Source organism: Hevea brasiliensis, chromosome 13 (genome assembly GCF_030052815.1).
Source record: "Hevea brasiliensis isolate MT/VB/25A 57/8 chromosome 13, ASM3005281v1, whole genome shotgun sequence".
Taxonomy (NCBI): domain Eukaryota; kingdom Viridiplantae; phylum Streptophyta; class Magnoliopsida; order Malpighiales; family Euphorbiaceae; genus Hevea; species Hevea brasiliensis.
In genome coordinates, this window is record NC_079505.1 from 5,651,583 (window position 1) to 5,672,534 (window position 20,952).

The 20,952-nt window shown below is 34.5% G+C and overlaps 1 protein-coding gene across 1 annotated transcript; it reads left to right on the plus strand.

Annotated features, from left to right (window-relative positions):
- Nucleotides 1-8,826: 8,826 nt before the first annotated feature.
- Nucleotides 8,827-10,156, plus strand: LOC110646243 (chlorophyll a-b binding protein CP24 10A, chloroplastic). The gene is made up of 2 exons (XM_021799633.2): nt 8,827-9,227; nt 9,470-10,156. Exons 1-2 carry the CDS (start codon nt 8,977-8,979, stop codon nt 10,017-10,019), a joined length of 801 nt encoding a protein of 266 aa, XP_021655325.2. The 5' UTR covers nt 8,827-8,976; the 3' UTR covers nt 10,020-10,156.
- Nucleotides 10,157-20,952: the final 10,796 nt, after the last annotated feature.

A 20,952-nucleotide genomic window follows, 5' to 3' on the forward strand; every position in this document is an offset into this window, starting at 1 on the left:
AATGTGAAGCGTGATATTCATTTGTGGAAAGGACTTGTTGTGCATTAGCTTGGAAAACTTAGCTAATTTTCAAGATGGATCCAATCAAGTATGTTTTTGAAAACCCATTCATACTAGGGAGGATAGCAAAGTGGTAAGTCATACTTTTACAATATAACATTGTCCATATGATAAGGAAAGCGGTAAAGGGGAGTGTGATAGCAGATCTCCTGGTAGAAAATCCAATCAATGACTATGAGGCTTTGGATTTTGAATTCTCTGATGAACATATTAATGCAATAGATGAAGAAATAAAGGGGCAAAATGATGTATGGCAAATGTATTTCGACGGAGCAATTAACCTCTCTGGTAGTGGAATTGGGGTAATACTAGTATCCCCAGATGGGAAACATTTCCCAGTAGCAATTAAGGTCAAATTTGAGTGCACTAACAATGTCGTTGAATGTGAGCCTGTGTGAGTGGCTTGCAAGCTGCTATTAAGATGAAAGTGAAGAAATTAGAAGTATATGGAGATTCAACTTTGATAATCTACCAAGTGAAAGGAGAATGGTAAACTAGAGATCCTAAGCTAATACCATATCATAAATATCTCCTTAAGTTGATTAAGAAATTTAATGAGATCTCTTTTATTCATTTGGTTCGTGATAAGAACCAATTCACAGATACTTTGGCTATACTAGTAGTTATGACTCAAATAGAAAAAGGGCAAGAAGTGCAGTTATTATTGATAAAAGAAAGAGATGAGCCAGCATACTGCCTTATGATTGAAGAAGAGATAGATGGAAAACCCTGGTATCATGACATTCAGTAGTACATCAAAACCAGGGAATACCCACCAGGAACAAGTAAGAATGAAAGAACAATGATAAGAAGATTAGCCTAAGGATATTTTCCTAATGTTGAAATTCTATACAAAAGAAACTTCAATAGTGAATTATTAAGATGTGTGGATGCAAATGAGGCCAAAAAGATCCTTTTTAAAACTCATGAAGGAAATTGTGCCACGCATGCCAATGGACATATAGTGGTTAAGTAAATCTTGTGGCGAGGATATTATTGGACCACCTTGGAAAAGGACTGTATTGATTACTTTTGAAAGTGTTATAAGTGTCAAATTTATGCTGATTGGATAAATGCCCCTCCCTATCAACTTTACAATTTGGTAGCCCCATGGCCATTTGCAATGTAGGGCATCGATGTTATTGGTCCAATTACTTGGAAAGCTTCCAACAGGCATAGATTCATTTTGGTAGCTGTTGATTATTTTACTAAGTGGGTTAAGGCTACTTCATATGCTTATGTCACTCTGAATGTAGTCGTAAAGTTTCTCAAGAGCAACATCATTTGCAGATATGGCCTCCCTAGTGAGATTATCACTGATAATGCTAAAAATTTGAATGGTTCAAACATCAAGAAGTTGTGTGATCGGTATAAGATCTGTCACCTCAATTCATCACCCTATCGGCCTTAAATGAATGGAGCTGTCAAGGCTGTAAATAAGAATCTCAAAAGAATAATTGAGAAAATGACCATCACTTACAAAGATTGGCATGACGTGCTCCCTTTTGCTCTTCATGCTTACCTGACTGCAATAAGGATATCAATTGGGGCAACTACATATTCATTAGTATATGGCATGGAAGCAGTTTTAACAATTCAGGTGGAAATTCCCTTATCTACAGATCTTGATGGAGGCAGAACTGGATAAAACTAAATGGGTCAAAATAAGACTTGACCAACTTAACTTGATCGATGAGAAAAGGTTAGCAGCAATTTGCCATGGGCAATTATATCAAAGCAGAATGGCTAGGGCATTTAATAAGAAAGTACATCCTCAAGAATTTCAGCTCAGAGATCTTATTTTGAAGAAAATATTGCCAAACCAAAGTGACCCTCGATGCAAATGGTCACTAACTTATGAGGGACTATATGTAGTAAAGAAAGCATTTTCTAATGGTGCTTCGATCTTGACTCATATGGATTGCGAAGAACTGTCAAAACCAGTAAATGCAAATATAGTAAAAAGGTAATATGCCTAAAAAAAAAAGAAGGTGGAAGTGAAAACCTAAAAAAGTGCTCCTAGCAAAATGAAAGAAAAAGAGTGAAAACCTGAAAGGGCGCTTTCTGCAATATGAGGGAAGGATGAAAACCCAAAAGGGCATCCTGAAAAAGAGACTAAAAAAAAAAAAGATGAAAACCCAAAAAGGCATCCTGAAAAAGAGAGTTAAAAAAAGGATAAAAACCCAAAAGGGCATCCTGAAAAAGAGACCTAAAAAAAAGGATAAAAAACCATAAAGGGCGTCCTTTGAAAACCTACAGGATACAAAATGGAGGGATAAGGAGAGCTAATAAATATGAATATAAAAAATATAACTGATGACTATGGCACAGGGGTTCTTTTTTTTTAGCATTACTGGTATTCACGGCAATGAGTGGTCTTAAAAGTTAATAAAAAAGAATTCATGAGATTTTTCCTATCCTTCCTCCAAAAATTATAGACCTCTTATGTATTTCGCTCTCTCATTGTTAAAAGCATAGGTTTAAATAAATTATTTCAGTGTTTCTATTATGATACCTTGTGCATAACTTACCACTTGCTTTCACTTTGAAATATGCACTATTTCCTTATTAATGTTTTAACATAAAATAAGAATTTACTAATATAGGTAACTATATATATTGCTTTGAAATTGCATGAAATAAGGCAACTGACGGACAAGCAGCATATGGGCATGAGAGACCACTAAAGGGATCGGGACATAAACTATTGTTACTTAAAAAAAAAAAAAAAGAGGTCGGGGTGAAAATCTGAAAAGGCACTCTTAGCAAAATGAGGGAAAGAGGGTGAAAACCTGAAAGGGCGCTTTCTGCAAAATGAGAGAAGGATGAGAATAACCTGGAAAAAAAAAGGTGGGAGTGAAAACCTAAAAAAAACCTAAAAAGGCACTCCTAGCAAAATAAGAAAAAGATGATGAAAACTCAAAATGGCCTTTCCACAAAATGAGAAGGATGAAAATCCATAAACGCATCCAAAAAAACGATTAAAAATGGGTGAAGGAAAATAGAGGGAGAAATGGAATAGAAAAAAAATAAAAATACTTTGTCTTTAGAACTACTATTGGTCCTCTAATCAACTCCTCAACTTTATGTTCATGATTAAGTAAACTCTCAACTGGGCAAGATTTTTTAATCAGCTTGCTTCGAAATCTAAATATTAATAAAGTTTTGCATGTTTTGTTCTTATTTAGTCCCATCATATTTATTTCATTGGTAAGTGGTTAATAATTAAGCGTTCATCATATGTTTGGCTTTACCTTAATAAACAGATGATCTTATCAAGCTCAAAATTAGCATATTCATTTATCAAGAAGGTACATGCCCAGTATTAATTATTCGACCTTAACATCCCAAACCCCAATTCACTTTCTTTACACATTTAATTTTCTTGTCATCAACCTCTAGGTTCAAGGCCCACGTTAATTTTAATATCTACATTTAGTTTTATGTTTTTAACCTTTAGACTCAAGATCCATGTAAATTTTAATTTTTTCTTTTGCTTTTCGTATTATTAACATCTAAATTCAAGGTCTATATTGATTTTATTTTCCACCATTTACCTTTCCATGTCATAAATCTCTAGACTCAAAATCCATGTTGATTGTAATTTCTACATTTACTATTTCTATCATCAACCTCTGGATTTAAGGTCTATGTTGATTTTATTTTCTACCATTTACATTTTCATGTCAGCAACCACTGGACTCAAGGCCCATGTTGATTTTATTCTCGGCATTTAGTATTCATGCTATCAACCTCTGGATTCAAGGCCCATGTTGATTTTATTTTATATAATTTATTTTTCATGTCATCAACCTCTGAACTCAAGGCCTAGGTTGATTTTAATTTTCTACAATTTTCTATGTATCAAGGTAATTTATTTTCATGTTCATTAACTTCTCAAGTTTAATTTATATGTCAATTATGAGTCACATTTTCTTTTCAAATTTCAACTTGCCAATTTTTGCATCTCAAATGTTTTTGAATTTGATATAGTTTTAAGTTTCACTAGTCCAAAATATGAGTCTATCTATATCTTTATATGTTTCCTACTTGAAGGAAACTTGAAATTTTATTTCTCTTTTCCTCTAATAGAAAACATGTAAAGAAGGGCAGCTGTAGACATCAAATTTTATCCGAGCCAATATAGATATTATATTTTGTCTGGGCTTATAAAAACCTTTTTAAAAAAATAATAATCATCATAAATAAATAACTAAATAATTAAATTAAAAAATATATATAAAAAAAAGCCAATTTGGTTGTTATATTTACTTTTACTTTAATTTAACTTCTAGCTTATTTAAGTTTGTTTTTTTTTAATTGGATTCCTATTTTATTTGACTTTAATTTGTAATTTAATTTTTAGTTTCTTAAAAGAAATAATAATAAAAATTTTGATCATCAATTTTATTAAAGATTTATTTTCAACTATTAGATTGAAATTAGTTAAAACTTTTTGTACCTTTTAATCTTACCCCTTAAATGTTTTTGAATATATATATATATATATATATATATATATATATATATATATATATATATATAATGGTACAATTAAATCTTAACCCTCCATTTTAGGGTTTTAATCCCTACAAATACCACTCTTTACCATTCAAAGGGGAGAGTTGAAAAAGAGTTTTAGAAGTAAAAAAAAAAAAAAAAAAAAACCCGAGAAATGCATCTCTCCAAAACGACACCCATCTACCTCTTCCTTTAGCTTTCACCTTCTCTCTGCAAATACTCAGATCAGAGGCTCCATTTTGGTCCCTTATTTTTTTCTGCAGTATCATCTCACAACAGACTTAACAGCTTCACTACACCTATTTGCCCTTGACTCTTCTTACTCCCTTGCACCACTCATCAACGACTCACTTGTTCATCGAACAGAAGACCCATTTTTTTTTTGGGATCCAACGATCGCAGCTTCACTCTACAAAGTAGCATCCTCCCACTCCCAACGCAGCTCATTCCTTTGTGAAACCATTAGCTCAACTTGTTTTGCTAAAGTCACAGACCAGTCATCATTACCCAGTTCACCTCAAATAGACTTGTTTGCTGCCATTGTTCTTCATCTCAGTTTGAATCACTGTAATTTCTTTTCTCCTTTTTTCTAATTTTTGTGCACACATATATATATATTTTATATTATCCGATTAAAAGTTATTGCATTTAGATAGGTATTCTTCTTAGAAATTTTAAAAATAGTGTTGGAAATCATTTGCCTATGATTTTATTAAGGGTCTTAATTTTTGATTGATTGATTGATTTATTATTCTCAAATGTTGTCTTAGTGGACCTTTCTTGCTGTGGATTCATTGATTAAAAATAATATTTTGATTCATCTTTTTGGTTCCTGGACAGGCATATCTGTTCAATGTCGTCAATGGGCATTTCTATAAAGTGTAGTATTTGAATATTTTGGCAACATATGGGTTTGTTTTCTCCATTGATCCATTACCATACTTCTGTTTTCTCACGTTTAGACTAATTATAGTTAATGAAAGTGAAGTAGAATAAGCCTCATTTGTAGAATAGTTTTATCCCTCGCTTTGTCGATATTGCATTTTGGGAAACTGATATTCATGTTGGTTTCTAAACAGCATTGTTTATTCTGTTGGTTAGCGTTAACTCTCCAATCTGTGGGGTTTATTTCCTTTGTTTGGATTAAATTTATGATAACATGGGTCTCATGGCATAGGAATTGTATTTCTATTGAATCCTTACTTTCATTTTATATGTTGCTAATAGAGGTTATCATCCATCGTTTATTGAAATGTTTTTTACTGGTATCCGTTTCAGTTAAGTTTTATTGTTCTTGTTTTACTTTTGAGAGATTGGGCTATGAGTTTACCTGGCTTGATTAGGGGTTAATTGCACCAATCGTCTTTGAATTTAGGAACCTTTTCATTTTCATCCCTAAACTTCAATTTCTTAAAATAAAATTACTCAATTTAAGTTTTATTTCAAAAAAAAGTCACTTTCACATGCAATAATAGGTTTTGCACTCAACATTGAAACTTTCCTTTTAAAGTCTTTTCCTACTTTGTAATCAATGATGAAATGGAATTTTGTTGTGACATAAATTTCTTCTCTGCTCCTCTTGGAGAAGTTGTGGCTTATCCGCAAATAAAGCCAGAGCCTACTGTGGAGGATGATTATTGCAATGAGGAGATTGCTTCTTTTCAGAGATGGACAAAATAGTAATTTTATTTTTTTGAACTGGTAATCCTGCTATTGCATATAAGAGATAAGAGGTAAGAATGACTTTTCTTGAAATGAAACTTAAATTGAGTGATTTTATTTTAAAAAATTGAAATTTAGAGACAAAAATGAAAAGGCCCCTAAGTTCGAGGACTGGTGCAATTAACCCTCTTGATTAGGGATGCTAAACTGTCATACGTCTCTTTCATAGCCACCTTAAATTATCCAAATTGATAAAATTAACCAACCAAAAATAAAAAATCTTTTATTAGAATATCATTTTTTTTTAAGGGAGTAACCCTTTAACTATTATACTTAAATAATTTTTTTTAAATTAACGATAAATTTACCTTAAATCATTTTAAAATTAATTTAAAATATATAATTTTTGATAATTTAAAATATATGACTTTGGGGTTTAAACCATTTAAAAATTTAATAAAATATATGACTTTGGTTTAACGACAAGTTTATCTTAAACCATAAAAAATCAATTTTAAAATTAAATAAAAGATATAATTTTTTAGTTTAACAATAAATTTGTCTTAAACCATACAAAATTTTAATTTTAGAATTAAATAAAATATATAATTTTAGGTTTAACGGCAAATTTGCCTTAAACCATTTTTTTTAAATAATAATAATAATAATAATAATCAAATTAAAAAAATTAATTTAAGTTTCGGTTTAAAAGCAAGTTTGTCTTAAATCATTTTAAAAAAATAATAAAAAAATTTTAATTAAAATATATAATTTTAGATTTAACGGCTAATTTACCTTAAACCATTTTTTTAAATAATAATAATAATAATAATAATAATAATAATAATCAAATAAAAAAATTAATTTAAGTTTTGGTTTAGCGAAAAGTTTGTCTTAAACTATTTTGAAAAATAATAATAATAATTTAAATTAAAATAAAATTTTAGACTTAATGGCAAGTTTACCTTAAACTATTTAAAATGTTTAAAAAAATAAATAAATAAAATATATAATCCTAGTTTAATGACAAGTTTATCTTAAACTATTAAAAATTAAAAAAAAATAATTTAATTTTTTATTTAATGGCAAGTTTTTCTTAAACCATTTTTTAAAAATAATAAATAATAATAATTTAAATTATAATATATAATTTTGGTTTAACAGCAAGTTTGCCTTAAACCATTCAAAATTAAATATATTAATATATAATTTTAGTTTAATGGCAAGTTTACCTCAAGCCATTTTAAAATTAAAAGAAAAATAATAATAATCGATCATCCTGGTTTAGCAGAAACTTTCTTTAAATAAAACTTTATGTTTTAATAGAAAGTCTCCTTTAAATCGTTTATTTAGATGATAATAAAAAATAAAAATTTTTAAATAAAGATAGTGACATATAACTAAGAATAATAAATTAATTCCCTTAGAAATTAAGCCTCCCCCATTTTATTAAAACTTAACGAGTATATGAATTAGATGGGTCCATATATCATTCATTTATGCAAAAGAAAAGTCATCAAGTATGGCTTTAGGAAAATCTCCGTTGAAATATTGATAAGTCTGTAAGTAATATGCATGTTTATGTTCAATTTATCTATCAATTTAGTATTAATCATCTCATATTATTTGTCATATAAAGGCCTAATCCAATCCCAAAAACTCAAGTCTTTATTTATATTGGATGGATGTGGGAAAGGATCTCTAACAACTCTTCTTTTTCCTATTGCCAAAACCAGCATCTTTCTTTTCCAAGTTAAGCTTAAACCCATAGTTGCTGTTTTTTTTTTTGCTTGCTTGCTCTTGTTGGTTCTCTATCTGCATTGGCTCTTTGTGTATATGTTCATTTCATGCTCATGAAAAAAGGGCCAAAGTACAATTATGGTTCTTCTCGTTTCTTATGGAGAAGCCCAATCTCTACACAAACTCAATCAGGTTGGTTAATTCTGTTTATATGCTCTTTACGTGTATGGAATAATACCCATGTTGCAGAATTTTGTTAAAGAGTCTCGGTTCTTGTTTGTTTTGTCAAAATTTTGATTCTCCTTTTCTTTCAATAAAATTTTGATTTTTTTAATTGTGTTTAACGGATAAGAATTGAGAAATTATTATATATTTTTATAGCACTTATTTCTTCTATTATAAAATTATATATCGTATCTCTATTAATACTTATAAGTTAAAAATTTGTGTATCAGAAAATACTAAAACTTAGTGCTTTCGATATAATAAGAAATAACCCACCTGGGTAACGGATGCTATGTTTAGATTTTTTTTAGTTAATGTATAATTACAATATTAATTGATCTTTTATTTTTTAAAATTACATTTGTTATTAATGACTCTATAAATTAATTAATTATTAATTTATGAATTTTTCAGTATATTTTATTTTTAGATATTTTAAAATATTAACCTTATATTTTCGAAAATAAAACTGTTTTTGAGTCATTTATTTAGAATATTTTTAATATTAAATAAGTAAAAATAAAAATTTTAAAAAAAAATCCCAAGTCATTAATAAGGTACACGTCGTTGGAGACAGCAAAAGGCCGGTTGGAATGGAGCTCAAGTTCCAATTGGTCCGAAATCTATCCACCATACTTGCTTAGATTTCCTCTGCAGATTTCATTATCCAACATGGCTCCTCGCAAACTCACCTTTTAGATACTCTCACTGCCTTCAAAACACACCCATCTGTCCTTATTTATTTTAATCACCAAAAGATATACAAATATGCTTGCTGCAGACATGGCTGCTACTAGTGGTGCTGTCCTAAATGGATTGGGATCTTCCTTCTTGTGTGGAGGGAGGAGAACTCAGGCCTTGTTGGCTTTTGGAGGAAATAGATTGGCAAGTGGTGCAGTTGTTGGTTCAAGGAAGTTGTTAGTTATGGCTGCTGCTGCTGCTGCTAAACCAAAGAAGTCTTGGATCCCTGCTGTTAAACGTGGTGGCAACTTCATTGATCCTGAGTGGCTCGATGGCTCGTAAGTAATCTCTTTTGTATTTCTTAACTAGCTGATCTGATTTTATCAATTATCTAATTATTTTTGAACGTGAATGAATATCATTGAATCAACGTACTCAAGAGAAATCTAGATTAGCTTTATTGCTATATTTGCAGGTGAAGATCATGGCTATTGGAATATACTTTTTAATCTTTTCTTTGTGTCCGATTTTTCACTTGTGTCAAAAGATAATTCAGCAGCGATTTAACCCAAAAGTGCAGGCTCCCAGGTGACTATGGATTCGACCCACTAGGCCTAGGCAAGGACCCGGCCTTCCTGAAATGGTACAGAGAAGCAGAGCTCATCCATGGCCGGTGGGCGATGGCTGCAGTGGTGGGAATCTTTGTAGGGCAAGCATGGAGTGGCATCCCATGGTTCGAGGCTGGTGCTGATCCTGGTGCTATTGCACCCTTTTCCTTCGGCTCTCTCCTGGGCACTCAGCTTCTGCTTATGGGATGGGTGGAAAGCAAGAGATGGGTGGATTTCTTCAACCCAGATTCACAGACTGTAGAATGGGCAACTCCATGGTCAAGAACAGCAGAGAACTTTGCCAATGCCACTGGGGAACAAGGATACCCAGGAGGCAAATTCTTTGATCCGTTAGGATTTGCAGGGACTATAAAGAATGGAGTTTACATTCCTGATGTGGAGAAGCTTGATAGACTTAAACTTGCAGAGATTAAGCATGCTAGGCTTGCCATGGTTGCTATGTTGATCTTCTACTTTGAGGCTGGTCAGGGAAAGACTCCTCTTGGAGCTCTTGGTTTGTAAAATTTATAAGAGAAAACTATATCAATTATGAATGTAGATATAGTGTTTAATTTGGATGAAAAGAGGAAGAAAATGTTATCTGAGAGTCATGACTTCCCTCAGTGATAAATTCAACATTCTTTTTGCTTTGGCTTGGATTTTGTAGTTGTTATTTTAATTCTGACTTGAGGCATAAGCCATGCAATATTTAAACCAGTAAGGAATTGAGAAGGACCATTAGAAGATTACTTCCATCTCATGGAAATTCAACATACTGTTCGCATACCAGTTTTGCAATTTCTAAAAAGTCTGCAAAACCATTTGGCTTTTTTCAAGGATCCAGCAAGCAATCAATTAAAGAAACACTTTTTTTTTTCTTCTGCATTTGTCTTAGATATTGGGAGTTTAATCCTATCCCACCTATACATGCTACATCACTTATTACCTCAGAATCTCATATGAGAATTAAAACTTCCTCTCCAAAAAGTTCTGTTAATTCTTGTATTAGGTCCCTTGAGAATGGGGACAGATTCACCAGTCTCTGAATATGCACTAATATAAATAACAAAATAGCTCATTAATAAGGGGCATGTGGAAATCCAATAATAAGTGAACAATTTTAGCTTCTATATTGTAATACAATAATACATGTTTGTCTGAGTACATAAATGGCAGAAAGCAATTCCATGAAGGGATTAGAGGAGAAGACAACAAGTTTATCACCAAACAAAAAAGTCCAGAGACCTGGCAAGCGAATCAAAATTGTTGTGCACTGCGGAAGCGTGTAAACTGCAAAGAAACAAAGCAAACACACAAAACACTAATGTTTACTTGTTTCACCGTCTTAACAGAGGGCCACATCCACGAGCATACCATTTTCCACAATCAATAATAAATAAATCATCATTACAAGCTCATAGCTATACTACCCATCAACCCAATTACACCCAAGAAAATCAATACTACATCAAACTACTCATAGTAAATATATTAGTTAGTCCCTCTCAGTCTCCTCTAGACATAACCCAATATATTTACTATTACAACACTACACCACAAAGGGTGACTTTAACTATATGGGCAAGAGCACTCTCACCAATGGACAAGAATCCCTTCCTCTTGAATTCTATATCCTTTCTCTACCTTAGGCCGAAGCCTCTCTCTACTGCAATGGGCAAAAGCCCCTCATCAATGGGCAGAAGCCCCTCATCAATGGGCAGAATTAAATCCGCAGCAATTGGCAAAGCCCCTCTCTACAATGGGTGACAGCCTCACTCCATGGGCTAAAAACTATTCTCTTCAATGGGTAAAAGCCAAATAAACTTTTCCATCATTCTCCTATTTATAGTGTTAATTCTCTCAATCCTTATCTGATTAGGAGTCCCACTCAATTTAGGAATAACACTAAAATAAGAGTTCTACTCATTATAGGAAATATTCCTCCATCCTATTAAGGAATATTTCTCCCACTCAAATTAGGAAAAGATCTCTCTCTAAATTCCATTAGGATTTTGAGTCATAATTCTAACAATCTCCACATTTACTCAAAATCCATCAACCATTGTATACCTCAAATTCTTGGGTGTCATCAAATCATCAAATCTCCATGCTTGAGCTTGAACCCTTCAAAATCATCAATTCTTCAATCTTCATCTTGCGTATAACTTACTTTATTCTTCAAAATATCTTCACGTCATCAACTATCTTGATTTTGCATCAAGAGCTCCACCTCAATTTCAACTCTCCACCACCACCATTATTACATGTGTGACTTTCTACATGTCGCAACAGTTTCACCTTCAATCAAACTCAACAAGATCATCTCCATGCTCTGATACCAATTTGTTGTGCACTGCAGAAGCTTGTAAACTACAAAGAAACAAAGCAAACACACAAAATACTAATATTTACGTGGTTCACCCTCTCAACATAGGACTATATCCAGGGACATGCCATCTTCCACTATCAATAATAAATAAATCATCATTACAAGCTCATAGCTATATTGCTCATCAACCCAATTACACCCAAGAGAATCAATACTATATCAAACTGCTCATAGTAAATATATTAGTTAGTTCCTCTCAATCTCCTCTATATGACATAACTCAATATATTTACTATTACAATATTACACCACAAATGGTGCCTTCAACTATATGGGCTAGAGCCCTCTCACCAATGGACAAGAATCCCTTCTTCTTAAATTCTATGTCCTTTCTCCACCTTAGGCCGAAGCCTCTCTCTACTGCAAAGGGCAGAAGCCCCTCATCAATGGGCAAAGCCAAATCCGCAGCAATTGGGAGAGCCCCTCTCTACAATGGGTAACAGCCTCACTCCATGGGCTGAAAACCATTCTTTTCAATGGGCAAAAGCCAAATAAACTTTTCTATCATTCTTCTATTTATAGTGTTAATTCTCTCAATCTTTATCTGATTAGGAGTCCCACTCAATTTAGGAATAACACTAAAATAAGAATTCTACTCATTATAGGAAATATTCCTCCATTCTATTGAGGAATATTTCTCCCACTCAAATTAGAAAAAGATATCTCTCCAAATTCCATTAGGATTTTGAGTCATAATTCTAACAAAAATTAAAGGAGTCCAATTGATCTTCAGTTTGCTTAATTTGCTGTCTGGTAGTTAACACATCCAATCTCCTAAATAATATGAAAACATATTGCAAAGAAGGAGAGTTGCATCATCAAGCTTGCCTAAGTAAGCTATTCACATAACCATCATATCACTTATTATTAGTAATTGATACCTGAAAAAACTAATTGTGAAAAAAATGATCTAAAATTCAATTATATAATTATATTTGAACCAGAAAGAATATCATTGTATTAACGTACTCGAGAAATCTAGATTAGCTCTATGGCTATATTTGCAGGTGAAGATCATGACTATTAGAATATACTTTAGAATCTTTTTCTTTTTGTGTCCCATTTTTCACTTGTGTCAAAAGACATAATTCAGCAAAATAGTGCAGCCTCCCATTGTTCACCTGATGTGGAGAAGCTTGATAGGCTAAAAGTTGCAAAGATTAAGCGTGCTAGACTTGCCATGTTGTCATGTCGATCTTCTAATTTGAGGCTGGTTAGGGAAAGCCTCCTCTTGGAGCTCTTGGTTTGTAAAATTTATGAAAGAAAACTATATCAATTGTGAATGCAGATTAGAGGACATGAGAAAAAAAATGATATCTGATAGCCATGACATCCCTCAATCATAAATTCAAAATTCTTTTTTACTTTGGCTTGGATTTTCTAGTTGTTAGTTATACTCTGCCTTGATAATGAGTAGGTGATAACTATTTATTGAAACAAAGGGGATAAGTTAATGTGAGAAACATGCTGTGGATAAACATGCAAGCTATGAAGTAAGGCGGTCTCACTTAATTAGGGGTAGATTACTTGTCCTGTACATCTATAAAAACCTTATATCTACATAGAGTTAGTTATAAAATCCTTATATGCAGAGTCTAGAGAGTTCTTATTCTCGCTTTCACTGTGAGTGCAACAGAGAAGATTGATGATATGGAACTTCCATTTGGCTTTTGCTTTGATCCTATAGAAGAACAACTCGTCTTTTATTATCTTCAGAGGAAGATAGAGTGAAAACCACTACCTCTTGGCTAGGAGTGTGCGAACGGTTGGTTCGGTTCAAAACCGAATCGAACTGATAAAATCGAAAACCCAAGATCAAGAATTTTAAAAATCGAACTAAACCGATCACTAAAAGGGAACCAAACCGATAAATATCGATTCGGTTTGGTTTTAAACCGATCAAATCGAATTTTGTAAGATTTTATATTTTCAACATTAAATCTTAATAACAAAAACATAAAAAAACTTAGAAATCAGAACTCAAAAATCTTGAAGTTTCCTTGATATATATATATATATAAAATTTCGGTTCGGTTCGATTTTTTTATTTTTTATGAAAATAACCGAACCGAACTGATTAATCGAAATTATCAAAATTTATAAATCGAACCGAACTGATTGAATTTTAAAACGAACTGATTGAACCGAATTGACTAGGTTCGATTTAGTTTTTCGGTTTAGGCCGAAATCTACTCACCCCAACCCCTGGCGTAGTGGAAGAATGTGATCTTGTGAGCATCCCTTTCCCCCTTCTCTCTTCGCAAGCTCCCAGTTCTCTCAACTTTAAGGGCAGCTATCAGCCTTTTTTGGCCAACAATAGCCCCTATGGATCTCTTTTCCCTAGTTTTTTAATTATTTTCTTAAGTAACAAAATTAGTTCCTTCATATCAATGAATTTTTCACATAGATTTGTTTATTCTCTCTTCCTTTGGTGGAGATGGCCTTATATGGCATTTGTTTCTATCCTCTTGGTGGAATTTCTTAGTTTGAAAGAAGAGTTATTTCTGCAATTTTTTTGAAAATTCTTGCCTCAGCTTACCTAGTGGACAAGATGATTTTCAAGCAACTGTATCAATTAATGAAGATCTTTATCTTAGTCTACCTAATGGACAAGTTGATTTTCAAGCAATCTTGAATATTAAGCAGACTATATATGATGCCACTAGTTTGCAGATGGCATAGAACTTTTGGTTCGATCTACTCGGAGATCAATGCAATTCTCAATTGTTTCATAACATTTGTGCATACAAAAGTAGATTAAAAAAAAAAATCTACATTTATATGGCACAAATCTTTAGTAAGGGTCTCCCTGTGATTGTATCTCCCACATTTATTCTCCTTCTTCAAGTTTTGTGAATGAATATTGATTTATGAGCATGTTGGTATTCTTTTATCTTTTGAATTTTATCCTCTTTTATACTATCATTATATTAATAAAATCTCTTTATCCTTGAAAAAAGAAAGGTATTTAAATTATTTGAGTGCAAATCAAAGTAGAACAAGATCACCTATAAAAACATAAATTTACAAACAATTTTTTAAATATAATTATTTTTATAAATTACTTCATCTGAAATAAATGAAAATCACTAAAATGCTAATTATATAAGTTAAAAATATTAAAAAAATCTATTAATCTAAAATTATTTCAAATTTTATTTTTTAAAAGGAAAATTACTATATAGTCTATTTATTTTAACGAAATTAACAATTTAGCCCTCTTATTTTGAAAAATAAATTAGTTATTGTATTTTTATTTTATTTACTCTTTAGTCCCTCCATCCAGTTTAAATGAGGTTTTTATTAGTTAATAGAGAGACTATATAATTATGCTTTTTTAAAATTATGAGGATTAAATGAAATTTAAATTAACAACTAAAGAGTAAACAGAATAAAACATAAAGTATTCAAAGAAGGTTGTCTAATGTTTGATTACTTGAACAAATTCTTCAAGAAAGTGGAGATGAAGCAAGGCAACAGTTTGTCCAATGTACTTTTCTTGAACACTTTTTTGAATTGTTTTCAGATGATGGATTCAACTCTAGGACAGGTAGACTTGTTGAATGTCCATGAGAAACATACAACTGCTTGTTAAACATTTATAGCTGCTTGGGAATTAGTTGTATACTTTGAAACTACTTTTAGTGCCGATTTGGCGTCACATTTGGAGGTTCAAAACTACTTTTCTAAATAAAAGCATCATTTTATATGCTGTTGAAAAAAATAGTTTGAAAAAAGCTGTTTTGTTATTTTAGTGTTCTTATGATTAAAACTTATCAAATTTAATTTTAAATTATTTTTTAATACTCTCTAACTAGTATATATAAAAAAGTGATTTTCTCAAAAACAATTCCAATAACAATGCCAAACAGACCCTTAGCCTTTTGTATATGAGTAGCAAATTAGGTTAGCTAGGCTGATTAATCAATGAAGCATTAGCAATACTTTCATTTTTCCATAATTCAATTTCTTAATATGACAGAGTTCTTTTTTTTTTCCTCTCTCTCATTCCTCGTAAACTTCTTCTATGGATACAATTTTGAATCAAGTTCCTACAATTGCTAATCAGATTACTGGTCCTTCTTGCCCATACTTTCTTCATCCAAATGAGAATCCAGCTGTAACACCCCAAAATTTTAAATTTTATTATTTTATGAGTATTATTGATATTTTAATTTTATTTAAATTTTAAGAAATTATTTGAGATTTTTCGGATTTTAAAAATCGGGTTCGATTTTCCGAAATTATAAACTTTGATGATTTTTAAAAATTTATTTAAAGACGACGTGGCAAAACTAAAAATATATTCGGAGTATACGAATTTTTCTGAGTTTTCTGGAATTTTTTCGAAATTTTTGGATCTCATTTTCGGTCCCGAGGCAGAGTAAAAATTCAAAAATTTTGTATCCCAAATCGAACCGGCCGAATCAAACCAAACTGGATCGGACCGGTCTTCTTCTTTTTCTTCCTCCTCCCCGCGCGCGTCCGACCTCCCTCCCCTTCTCTCCCTTTTTCTCTCTCCTCCCTTGCCGCGCCTCCCAGCCACGCCCCACCCCTTCCCATCACGGCGACTCTTCGTCTTCCCGGTCGAAATCCAGCCGATCCGGCCACCAATCGGACCGGATCTTGTGTCTAAATCCATCTACTCGTTGAGAGCTTTCCATAGACACCAAGAACACTGAAATCCATCAAGCGGTTTGTCCAATTTTTGCCCGGGAAGTTTTAGCCCATTTTGACTTTTGGGCTAGATTTCTCGCAAACCGTGAACCCCACGAGAAAACCGAGAGTACCAGAGCGCTCCACTCATCGAGAGCTTCGCGGAGATATAAATTTTAAATTTTTCCGACACTGTTTTTTGGTGGGTCCCACGGAACTTCGCAGTGTTTTTTCGAGCATTAAATGAGCGTAGAAAATTCCGTAAAAATTTTGTACTAACCCCCGTATTGTGGGCTTCATGTAGGTATCCTCAATTCGCGGAAATTTGTCAATTTCCAAAAGTCTCCGAATTGGATCGAGGTTTTGGCTACCCCACCATTGTCAGACATCCTGAGCGCGTTCGAGAAGTCGGAATCGGCAAAGGTAAACCCGAACCTTATTTTTTCGTAATTTTCTAGTGCTTAAATAGGATTAAAAATCCATAAAATATTCGTGATAGCTCAGAAAATTATGATTCTTTTTGCAATAGCCTAGTAATATTGCTAAGGACCGCGGGGCAAAGTTTTAGAATTTTTAGAGCTTGTTTGGGCAGTTTTTGCAAAAAAGATCAATTATAAGGACTAAATTGAAATTTTACATATTGCGATGGATGATTGATTTGATGGGCCCAGCAGGGGCTGTGTGATGTGATTGAGTTGCGGATATATGGATTGTGAATATAGAAGTGTGTTTTGAGCCATTTTTCAGGTTGGGTAGGTCCTAGGTATAGGGGGAGACTCTGCTGGATTTTCGGCACGACTTAGGACGTATTTGGTCTTTTCTTGATTTGTATTGAGTCATTTGTATTAAATAATTGTAATGTAATTGTCAGGTGAGTTCTTCCTCCGCCACCGCCATTGTCAAGTCTGTGAGTAAAATATTAATTTTAATTGTAATTTCGATATTATTATATGTTCAAGCATGCCTATGCATCACTTATATGTATATATCTATGTAGTTAAACTTTAGGCATGATTTATGTTGCATTCATAACTGTTAAAGTGCCATGGATGTTGTTGTGGTAATTTGGAGCAGTGTGCGTGTGTTAGCGTGCGTGTGATGTGGTGTGGACTATGGATAGGACAGGTAGACACGGCTTGAGATCTTCGCTGGGACTCGGTCCTTCGGGGTAGACACGGCTTGAGTTCTTCGCTGGGACCCCGATTTGGTTATTAAGTGGAAGTCCGAGTTCTTCGTTGGATTTAAGAGAGTGGATCACTCCCATATATTATGATTGATATTACTGGGTGCGTGAGTGCTCCAAATTACCTTTTTGCTGTTATGATGTGAATTTATTGCTGATATTGCATTTCACTTTACAGGATGCATTAGCTTTAGATAGTTATAGAGATTATGGTTAAAATTGATATTTTACTCTCTGAGTCGAACGCTCACTCCTGTTCAATATTTTTCCAGGCTACAGGAGGATATTTTTGAGATTAACCTGCTTTTCTCCCTCGTAGGTCTTCTATTCATGTTTGTGTAATTCTATAAACTTTTAGAATTTCCGCATGTGTTAGAAGTATTTAATTGATTTGGGTCTGTAATATAAATTGTTATTTTGGACCTGTAAAATTATTATCACATGCATGTTTGATGGACTGGATGAGGGAGCTGAGCTCCCATTTATTTTTATGATGATATGAGTATGTGGAGGGTGAGCTGAGCTCCCCAATTGATTAATTATTGTGTTTACAGGACGGATGAGTCAAAAACTCCCCGTTGAAAGGTCCATTTTATGGCCGGATTCTGTCCGGTTGATTTCTTGCAATTGGGCCCAAATGGGCCTTAGAATTGAGTTAATGAATAGTTAGGCTTACTACGGGCCTTGGGGGCTTTAGGCTGGCCCAGGTCCTAGTGCCGGTCCGGCCCATGGGTTGGGTCGTGACAAATGTGGTATCAGAGCTTAGGCTCCAGATTCTTAGGGAATGTTTATCTAAAGTGTTGGGAAGAGTCTACTAGGAGTCACATGCGGAAAAATAGGGTCCACATTCGTCTTGCATTGTCATCTTTGCTTCTAGTTTCTGCTTCGTATATTGTGTGTAAATATGAGTCTATAGAGCTGTGTAATGTGTAGTTTTGAATATTGTGGGCTAATGCTGCTGAATTTCAGGAAAATGCGTAGAAGCAGGAGAGATGTGCTGACGAGGTGTCGATGAGGCGCCGCCTCGAGGAGGCGGGTAGGAGGCCTAGAGTCGCAAGTAGAAGAGCAATGCCACCAAGATCGTTTATGGCACAGGGTCCCATGGACCCCATGGCAGCTACTCTAGCTGGGTTATAGAGAACCATCAATATGATGGCGCAGTATATGGTCCACCCCCCACAGCAGCAGTAGTCCACCGCACCAAGAGGGGAACCATATAAACAAATAATAAATTTCAAGAAGTTGGTGCCTGGTACTTATGATGTGTCAGACGATGCATATCGGTTTTTGGATTCCTGCAGACAGGCAGAAATAGAATTGTAGTTGACTGATAGAAGACTTATAGAGTGTGTGCAGCACGTCATGGGGCCTATGCCTAGACAATGGATGAATGACTACATATTACCTCGGATGGAGGGTTTGTCGTGGACTCAGTTTGTGGAACTGTTCATCAATTGGTTTGTGCCAGAAAGCTTCAGAGATCAAAAGCAGTGGGCCTTTGAGGCCTTAAGACGTAATGGCAGATGAATATGCTACAAAATTTGATATGCCCCTCTACGAAACTATGAAGGTGAAGAGATTCCTAAAGGGGCTTGACAGGAGGTATGCAAACCTGGCCATGATGTCGGATCAGTCTTTTGATGTGGTGGTTGATCGAGCCAGACAGATTGAGATTAGCTATGCTGTGGATGACAGCGGAAGGGCAAATAAAAATAGAGCAGAGGGTTCTTCAGGTGTTCCACACATGGGCACTACGAATAGTGGTGGCCAAACTAATTACAGAGGAAGAAGCAGGAATAAAAGGAGTGGATTTAGACACAAATCCCGAGGGTTCGGATCCGTTCAGATCCTCCTTGGCACCTTGTGCAGTGTGGAAGAGAACATTGACCTTGTATGATGGGTTCAGAGTATGCTTTGTGGCCAACTCACTTTGCTAGGGAATGCCCGTGTTGATGAGCCAGATGGGGTCACGAGGTTCTGCAAATGTTCCTCGCCGATTGTATCCGGTGCTTCCAACATGGCGAGGACAAGGGGGACGTGGATTTGGAGGCGGTCGAGGTAGAAGTCGATAGGGTTCTGCCACTCAGGGTAGGGGTCAAGCTTAGGTTTTCACCCTGACCCACCAGGATGCTCAGGCTTCCAATGCAGTTGTGGCAGGTATTCTTCTAGTCTGTTCCTATGAGGCTCGTGTTTTGATAGATCCGGGTGCTACGCACTCATTTGTCTCCCCTGTGTTTGCCATGAGGTTGGTTAGAAACCCTACCATTTTAGAATGCCCTTTGTCTGTAGCTACCCCACTTAGTGACAACATAGAGGTAGACATGGTTTTTCCGGGTAGCCCAGTAGTAGTGGATGAAAGGATCCTCCCAGCCGACTTGGTTCCTTTACCAGTAATGGATTTCGATGTAATTCTGGGGATGGATTGGTTGGCGACTCATTATGCCACTTTAGACTGCAGGAACAAAAAGGTGTATTTCCACATACCTGGTGTGGAAGAGTTTAGTTTTGATGGTGACAGGAGCATGGCTCCATATAATTTGGTGTCAGCAATTAGTGCTAGAAAAATGATGAGGCGTGGATGTCAAGGGTATTTGGCATTAGTGAGAGATAATCTATAGAAGGTGTCAGCATGGAAAAGGTTCCTGTTGTCAGAGAATTTATGGATGTCTTCCCAGAGGAGCTTCCAGGGTTGCCACCAGGAAGGGAAATAGAGTTCTGCATTGATATTGTGCCGGGTACAAACCCCATATCAATGCCGCCGATGGCACTAGCGAATTGAAAGAGTCAAGGAGCAACTACAGGAGCTTTTGGACAAGGGTTTCATACGTCCGAGCACTTCACCGTGCTCATTTATGAGAAAGAAGGATGGGTCATTGAGGTTGTGTATTGATTATAGTGATTAAGGTGGATGAAGAACAAGTATCTACTTCCTGATCAATGATTGATCGGCTAGATTCTTTTCCAAGATAGACTGCGATCGCTACCATCAGTTGAGAATCAGGAATGAGGACGTGTCCAAAACGGCATTCAGGACAAGATATGGTCATTATGAGTTCTTGGTGATGTCTTTTGGACTCACTAATGCACCAGCAGCCTTCATGGACTTGATGAACAGGTGTTCAAGCCATTTTGGACCGCTTGTTATCGTATTCATAGATGACATTTTGGTATACTCTCGACCGAGGAAGAACACGTGTGGCACTTGAGGATGGTGTTGCAGACTTTGA